This window comes from Camponotus floridanus, unplaced genomic scaffold (assembly GCF_003227725.1).
Source record: "Camponotus floridanus strain SB8 unplaced genomic scaffold, Cflo_v7.5 scaffold307, whole genome shotgun sequence".
NCBI classification, from domain to species: domain Eukaryota; kingdom Metazoa; phylum Arthropoda; class Insecta; order Hymenoptera; family Formicidae; genus Camponotus; species Camponotus floridanus.
The window spans coordinates 86,171-95,284 of NW_020229445.1; the positions used below are offsets into that span (position 1 = coordinate 86,171).

The 9,114-nt window shown below is 43.4% G+C and overlaps 1 protein-coding gene across 1 annotated transcript; it reads right to left on the reverse strand.

The window, feature by feature from the left end:
* Positions 1–890: 890 nt before the first annotated feature.
* Positions 891–3,086, reverse strand: LOC105257611. The gene is made up of 3 exons (XM_025410309.1): positions 2,982–3,086; positions 2,116–2,853; positions 891–1,961 (listed from the first exon to the last, which is right to left on the reverse strand). The coding sequence occupies exons 1-3, from the start codon at positions 3,084–3,086 to the stop codon at positions 891–893; spliced, it is 1,914 nt and encodes a 637-aa protein (XP_025266094.1).
* Between the last annotated feature and the right edge of the window lie 6,028 nt (positions 3,087–9,114).

Sequence of the window (9,114 nt, forward strand, 5' to 3'; positions counted from 1 at the left end):
TTGACCTTGTGCTCGAATCGTAATCTAAAATTAATGAAATCTAAAATTAATGAAATTAAAATGTTTACCAGTTCCGCCGGGTGCATCGATGAAAAATATTCCTCCATTGCCGTCATTTACAGCTTTAATTATCGTATCGTAAGCTGTTTTTTGCTGCTGATTTAAAAGTGGCACCTTATTTTGTACGGATTGACTCAAAGCATTTGTATCGTATTGCCGTTCTCGTTCGAATTCACGGTTGAATGCATCGTGCATGGGACGATTAGGCGCAGGCATACCTAATTCGTTCAACATCTTGCCGGACATCATCACGCACAAATCCTCCAAACATATCAAAACCTCATTGTATATCTCTGAGCAAATTTCAAGTTCTGGATTTGCCGTTATTGAACGTACTCGATGCAAAATATCTTCAGCCATATTGTCTTTGTAATTTGTTCCACAAATTATATGAGCTCGATGGAAAGCACGTTGAAATTATGATGGCAAATAATGATCGAATTTGTTGCGAAGTAAACGAAATAACAGCATCAGTAAGTGTGTGATCCCAATGAACATCATCCTCTAGTAAATGTAAACGTTGACAGGCTTCTCTATATGTTGCGCACAATTCACCATCGACAGTTCGTAGAAATTGAAATGAATTTGGTCCACGAACATTAACTAATAACAAACGCAAGTAAAAATATTCGTCATTGCGCGGGTGAACTGTGTAAATGCGCCCAATGCATCGGTTGAATATATATTCACGTATCCCGGGACAGGCTGTCCTTGTTTCCGACGTTGGAATTTTTTAGATGATGCATTCCATGTAAAAATATTTTGGGCATTTCCGAGTAAAGCAATGTTTCTTGCAAATGGATCGCTTGCGCATGTCTCGAAGAAGCTTGTCAGCGTTGTCGCTGATGGTCGTTCTGCTCTTTGGCGCTGGCGTTTTCTGCCGTGAAATAAACTCGTTGTCCATTCTCCAGGTGAACAGCTAAATGAACTACAGTGGGATGACGTTCGTGTATGGGAAATGAAAAGATTCTCCAAACCGCCTCATTGCTACTAACATATCTTCCCATCTGATATGTTGAAATTTCATCGTTATTATTTGGACCTGCAATACCAAATACAGCCATGTCGTTTCCTTTCGTGACGTACTTGCAAACATATTTGATGGACTTGACCGAATTGCAGTACTCAACATTACAATGCGCTTTAAATGTTTTGGAAAGCAGCGGCGAATACGGAACAATCCAACAGTTGTTGACTACGACATCCTTATTTTTGACTTGCAATGTTCTTGTTCTGCCGTTGTCTTCTATAGAACGACGACGATACAGGGGGTAGCCATCATTCCCTGTAATTGTATCAGCCAACAAAGCACGGGGATAACGCTTCGAGCATTTGTTGTCGATCATGCACGGTGATTCACGATTGTGTTCGCCACACGGTCCATGAATCATGTTCTTCTTAACTACTTCATACAATTCTGGATCTACTTCGGGATCAGGAATTTCTGCGCAAATGATCGAATCAATTTCATCCGGTCTTATTTTTTCGACCATCCACAGGAGAATATGCGCATGAGGCAGTCCTCTTTTCTGCCACTCTACAGAATACATCCAACATCGTACGTCTCCGAAGATATGATATTTTACAATGAAGTCCATGAGCGCTTTGAGTTTTTGCTTGAACACTCGAGCGGTTATGTCGTGACGATCGCTGGATGATTGACCGGGTAATAACAGATTAGTGATTTCGATCCATTTTGGGTTGCATGTAAAAGTAATAAATAAATCTGGTCTACCGTATTGGCGCACGTAGGTCATAGCATCTTGCGCGTATTCGTGCATGTGTCTCGGGCTTCCCATATACGTTGCTGGTAAAATAATAAGTTGGCCGACATTATTTCCATTTTTATCTGCGTTCATGGCATCGCGCAAATGAATGTATTGTTCAGAACGTAATTCTTTCTGGTGTAAACGTATATATGTCAGACGTTCCGTTTCAATTTTTTACATACATATCAACGGCAAACTGATGAATCAATCGACGGCATCTCAAAATGTGGTTGTCCTCGCTTAGACGAATCATGAGACGGTATGCATAAAAATTCATCGAGCTGACCTTTTTGTTTGTTTCTTGACCAGTCGCTGGATTAATCATCTTGTTTTGAAAATGGTATCCATCTTCTCCTCTGCAAAATATTAGAGGGTATTGTAATGCATCATATGAACGATGTGTTTCACTGATACGCTGAAGTTTGCTACCATTACGTCGTTGAATTACAATGTCACGAGACTCCATATTCTCCCCAACAATCACAATGGCAACTTCATTTAACATAGGTGCATTGAAGCGTCTCTCATGTTCTCCTGTTGGTTTTTTGTCTGCTCTGGTCACTATTTTATGATCGTCCGACGGCATCATTTCAAGGGCTGTTTTAAACAATTGGACCAATTGATTGTGAGCATGCAACAGTTGTTGCAGTTGCACGATGATCTCTCTCCTAGCTGCATGATTGATGGCACAGCGTTGATTTATTTCAGCTTCAGAATTTCCGAGGAAATAAATTTGAAGAAATTTGTATTCCCCATCAACTGATGGCAACAATGCTCCTGCACGATGGTGAATTTGTCCTTGAATCTTAAAAGTTGGATTGAAACCCCTTTCCTCAATTATATTTGCACCAAATGATGTCATTTGGAATACACAGTTGTAATTTTGAATATTCTGCAAGAAATGCTTCGATAGAGGTTCTTGTCCTGAAAGTAATGAATTCAGTGGTTCAGGTGGCGTTGTGGTAATTTGATCTTTCAGTTCGCACAACATAATCCTGTTGGTTCCAGTCGAAACCTCAAAGCGCTGCAATATTGACAAATTTTGTTCATTGTTCCAAAATCGACCGATTTATCTCCAGCGTAATCGACTATTGGATCATATCTAAACGCCAAACATTCATAGGTAATTGATACGTTTTTGTCGCCTCTCACCTGAAGTCGACGGTATGGATTCTTCCGAAGCCGTAGTAGATTTCGCTTGAGAAATTCGCATTCTGTTCGCCTCCAAACGCTGCCTACGCTCTTCATCAGTGTCATTGTTTCGAAGATTATAAACTCTCCTTGCGTTACGCGTACGCCGACCGATATTTTGACGTCTCACTGGTGGCATTTTCTTATCACGATAAACCTCGTCGACGAAAACGAAAACACACGAAACCTCAGAGGAAAGAATAGCACGAAGCACAGAAACAAAGTTTTGTTCGAAGATTATAAACTCTCCTTGCGTTACGCGTATGCCGACCGATATTTTGACGTCTCACTGGTGGCATTTTCTTATCACGATAAACCTCGTCGACGAAAACAAAAACACACGAAACTTCAGAGGAAAGAATAGCACAAAGCACAGAAACAAAGTTTTGCTTTTGTAATACAAAAGTAACGATAATTGAATATGAATGAATGTCAAGCTATCAATTCTGACATTTATTTTGTTAATCATATCTTCTTTTGTTAATCATATTAATGGCGCGATCTTCTAGTTACATTGCGATTTAAAATTACGGAAAAAAGAAAATTGCTTTTTTACGTCGTTCTGTTCAATTTTTTTAAAATTTTCTTTCATACAAACCTTGTCCTGATAATGACAAACAAAACAAAAAAAAATTATCTAATTTGGTGCAGTCGTTCTGAAGTTATGCGCGTACATACATTTCGGCGATTCATTTTTATTTATATAGATGGGACGGTCGGTTCGGCGCGGATAATCGCGATAATCGCGAAATCGAATTTCCATAGCAGAAGCGTCTTTTCGGAAAATCTGATTGCGGTAGAATTGCGTAAACTCGAGGTGAAATTTTACAAACCGATTTACGTGAGTATGTGCATACTCGACATATCCAAGACGTGTCTGTACGAATTTCATCACGAGTACATATATCCTCTGTATCGCGACAAATGCCGGGTAATGTACACCGATACGGATAGTCTCATATATCACATCGAGTGCGCGGACGCGCATATGTGTACGACAACATGAAGCGCGACATTGTTAGATTCGACACGAGCGATTATGCGGTGGACAATGTGTACGATATACCGCTTGTAAATAAAAAGGTACCGGGTCTGATGAAGGACGAAAACAACGGTGCCATAATGACCGAATTCGTCGGGCTCAGAGCGAAGATGTACGCGTTACGAGTAGACGGAAAGAAAGACACGAAGAAAGTTAAAGGCGTCAAGAGTAACGTTGTCGCGAGAACGATAACCTTCGAGGATTACACGCGGTGTTTAAACGAAGAGATCGAAATGACGCGACAGCAGTCGTGTATAAGATCTAAACTGCACCAAGTGTATACCGTCCGCGAGACGAAAATTGCTCTGAGTCCGTACAATGACAAGCGATATATCGTACCTGATTCGACTGACACGATACCATGGGGACATTATAGGATACCTTTGTAAATACATGTATATATTTTATTTATTACTATATATATTTTATTTATTACTGTATATATTTTGTACTTCATATAGTTTTATATAATACACATCTTGCACATTTATATTTCATATATTTTATGTAGCGCATATCTTACATACTTATATTAAGAATATATATAGTATTATTGAAAGAAATATTAATAAACACTGTATATAAATTAAATCATATTGTCCTTATGTATCCAAGAGTTGTGCGAATTGTCAAATCCCAGCCATTTCACGTAAACCTCGTCACCTCTCCTGCGCAGTACTTTTTCCACGAGATACACGTCGGGATAATTCGCGCGAAGCAATTCGTAGAACACTCCAGCGATAGGTTTTTTGCGATAATTCTCGAGTAAATAACTCACGGGATTAGTATGCTGCACTTTTACAATTTTAAACACCTCGGTTGTCCAATTTGGCGTGTAACTCTTCTCGAAAACAGTCTTGTACTTGCTAACGCGTACCGAGTCACCTTTGAATTTCGCCGGACCCGCGATATTTACACGGTTATATACAGTAGCCAAGAGTCTTTCGGCGATCGCGGAGGTAACGTCGACGGGTCGCATACCGATCGTTCGATGCTTGCGCGCGTTGTAATCCGATACGAGTCCCGGCAACGCCTTGACCCACTTGTAAGATCCGTTCAGCGTAAACATCTTCCACATATCGTCTTTTAGCGTGCGATTGAATCGCTCGACGATCGATGCCTTCAATACCGAATACGTAGAATAATGATTTATGCCGTGTTTTCGCATGAGCCGTTGCACGTCGGCGTTATAAAATTCCTTCCCCATGTCGGTCTGTATGTTTTTCGGACACCTCTCGCTATCTCGAATTATCTCGGCGATAGCGTCAGCTGTCTCGCTTCCGCCTTTACTCTTGAGCGGTACGGCCCACGCGTGCTTGCTCAACGCATCGATGACTGTGAGTATGTAGTTGTAACCTCTGTTGAAACGAGAGTACGGACGCATCTCGACAATGTCGGCTTGCCACAGATCATCGTATCCCCGCACTATTACGTGGGGGAAATTTTTTCTCGCCGGTGCGTGCAGTTCGTTCACCAACTGCCGTTTCTCTAAACTATGTTGTTTCTTCGCTTCCCCGGTTATTCCCGATCGTCGCCCCATCGTTGTTTCGATTCGTCGATCGAATTAGCCGTTCAATAGCTGTTCAATTGCCGTTCACTGCCGTTCGATTGCCGTTGCTGACCCGTTCAATTGCTGTTTATAGCCGTTCACTGCCGTTCAATTGCCGTTTCATTGCCGATCCCTTTGTTGGCGCGATTGACCCTGTTGATAGTCGTTTTTAAGCAGTCCATAGCCTCGTTCACAGTCGTTTCTAACCCGTTCGTAGCCTCGTTGACAATCGTTTTTGACTCGTTCGTAGCCGTTGTGGACTTGTATGCCGCCTCGTATGTAGCCGTTCCTGATGTGTTCATAGCCTTGTTCGCAGCCGTCCTTGAGATGCTCATAGCCTCGTTCGCAGCTGTTCTTGAATCGTTCGTAGCCTCGTCCGAGACTGTTTCCTCTTCGATCACTGCCACTTATTATAGCTCGATAACTGTTGGATAATCGTTCGTAGTCGTCCGATAAACCTTTCTAGATGTTTCATAAGTGTACAATAGCCGCTCCCAAGCCGTTCACTACAGCACATTACAGGTTGATAGCCGTTTCTGAATTAGCGTTAATCGTACGACGAAGCTCATTTATCGCAGCCTGCAAAGCTCGCAGGTCCTTCTCGAACACAGTCAGCTTCTCGTCTGATTCTTTCCGTTGATTCTTCAACGTTTTAACGCATTCTTCCACGTACAGTTTGTTGACCGCATCGGTATTAGCCTCAGGTTGTGCTACACGGCAAATCTTGCGCGACCTCGCGTCATAGTCCGTTGCGACGCGACACAGAGCGTTTTGACGCAAGTAACTTGTCACCAATTTACCCCAATGATCGCTCGTGCTGATTTCTTCGTTTCTCCGTTCGAATAATCCAAATTTGTTGATAGGCATTGTTTCTCGATGCGAGTGACGTCGATCGACTGATTAGTTTCGTCAAGGCGCCGTTTAATTTATAATAATGCCGGCTTCGCGGAGTTCCTCTATGAACGACAAGATCTCGTTGTCGTGAGCGTTGTGGCCAGCTCGACGCGAAGCATCGAGCAATCGCAGGCGATCCACTAGCTCGTTGGGATCGTCCCAGTGCACGTAATCGATCTTATTGTCGGTTAGCGTCATCGCGCGAGGCGTGAATACTCCCGTTCCCGTTTTTTTCTTTTTCGATTCGAACGACATCAACGGTGCGATTATTTGTTTATACTTGTATCCCTTGTTGCTCTTTAATTGACCTTGCGCATTATATCGACGTTTATGCGCACTCGTCGCCATCAATATGCTCTTATATTTTTGCGCATCGTCCTCAGTGTATATGGCGTCATTGGGAATTCTCATGAAGATCAACTCGTATAATCCCGGTGTACCGATGTATCTCACATTGTCTATGATTATAGAGTCATCTTTGTCAATGCCGAATCGTTTGTTACCGATGTATCTCACATTGTCTATGATTATAGAGTCATCTTGGTCAATGCCGAATCGTTTGTTACTGAGACGCATTCCATTCTCGTCGAAATAGACGCCGTACACGTGATCGATCGCGTTTTTTTTTCTTTCGTCACCGCTAAGAAGAGCGCCCATGTATTTTTGCCCCAGTGGTCCCAAGTTCTCTCGTAACACATCTTGACCTTCCGACGTCTGTAACATGTTTCGAACGGATGTTTCGGGCGGATTGCCCGTGGTTTCGAAAACATCTTCGATCGCGAGTGATTCGGGTATCGCGGGTTGCGCGATTCTCGGCGCGAACGGTGTAGAGGTGTAGAGGTGTAGAGGTTATCGGCGGTTCATCCGATAAAGTCTCCGATAGATCGGATATACGCGACATCGATAAACATTTCGCCTTCACCGATCGTTTCCTCTTTTTCGGTGTCGCATCCTCCTCCTCCTCCTCCTCTTTCTTGTATCGCTTGATGGATAACGTTTTAATTATAGCGTCAGCGTTACTCTCCGGCTCTTTTTTCACCGCGATTGCGCTAGAGTTGTCGACGATCTTTTGCAGCGGCTCGATAATAGGTCTAAAATGAGTCGTGACCGCGATATCTTCGTCGATCTTACCGGTCTTCAAAGCGCGATGTTTCTTGCGGATCGATTCGCTCATTTTCTCAATCTCCCGCGCAATCTTTTCACGCTCGCGAATATTATCGTTTCCAGCCATGTTGACGGAACGTCGAGCGTTTCACCCTTCTCGACGGAATGTCGACAGCGACTAATCGTTTCGCGGTATCGCGAACACGTTAAATCCTTTTCTGTATCGCCCGTTCATAAGCGCGCTGTCCTTATCAATCACTAGGAATCCATACTTTTGCTGCCAACAAGTATAACGGCATAATTCACTGAAATCCTCGTACGACATATCGGTATTCATGTGATCGTTGTACACGTGTTTCAAATTTGTACCGTCCTGTTTAAACAAAATCAGCAGGTTCGCGTTGTCGCATATAAGATGTTTCGGTATTCTCGCGTACGTCTGACAAAGATAGAAGCAGTCGACGTTCGAGTGACGGCCCATTGAGAAGTACTCTCTTATCGTATCTTGCTTGTCGCACGCCACGTCATCGAAGACAAAAATCGAGTTTGGACGTGCCTCGCACGGTGGAATGATGTCACTGTTATTCGAGAACGTAAAGTAGCCGATTTCGTCGATCGGCGTCAATAAATTCTCCAGATATTTCGGCTGTTGCAACGACTTCGAGTACACGTACACGTTCTCGAAACATACACCGTGTGGACTTTCCAGTAGACTTATCAAAGCGTTGGTTTTACCACAATTCGAGGGACCGCAAACGATCGCGCATATAGTAGTCGGTAGCATCGTACCGTGTCTGCGCATCTCCGCGTTGTCCCCCATCGAGCGTAATCTGTCGTAGCAATTCGTCACGCGTATCGTCAAAGGCTGTCGTACGAACCGCATGTTTTCTGTTTCGAACCAATTTTGCGAATGATCGCGAGGAGGAGGCCTATTTATAGAGGTGTCTCGACTCGAAACCGCTCAGTATCAAAAATGTTTCTCCTTCTGTCGGACGAGAGAGACATTCTCGGACTTACCGCCAAACAGCTGCAGTATATTCCGAAGATTCTTTTATTGGAAAATTTCGGTGATTACGTGGAACGATTGTGGGACAAGCTTCCAGAATATATAAAGACTGATCCGGAGGTTCGACAATATCGTTCGTGCATGCGACATTACAACCAGCCGTGGCAGCGAACGCACATTGACGGTCCGCCTCCGTTGATAAAAGATTGCTACGTATGTCAGCGAGAATCGTAAGAGGCAGCGGTCTCTTAAATCGTGCGATAAACGTGCTTCCGATCGAATTCCATATTCCCGGCTAGTAGTTAGTACTAGGCGGGTTCTAACTCAGGTCCTCTCAGGAGAGGTGAGGTGCGAGGGGATCTCAGCGGAGCGGGGTATGACGTCACGCGGGGATGGGGATCATTGCGGGGTGGGGGATGCACGTGTTGGATGTTTTATGACATGCATAAACAAGAAAAAAGGGTGATATTCTTTTGAAGATGATTTTGAGCCTAACCAA

Bases quoted from the DNA above. Each gene is read 5' to 3' on its own strand.
- LOC105257611 (XM_025410309.1), bottom strand. From the start codon at position 3,086: ATGACACTGATGAAGAGCGTAGGCAGCGTTTGGAGGCGAACAGAATGC. The intron at 2,854-2,981 runs GTGAGAGGCGAC...TCAATATTGCAG, and splicing joins ATCCATACCGTCGACTTCAG to CGCTTTGAGGTTTCGACTGG. The intron at 1,962-2,115 runs GTCAGCTCGATG...CGTTTACACCAG, and splicing joins GTCAAGAAACAAACAAAAAG to AAAGAATTACGTTCTGAACA.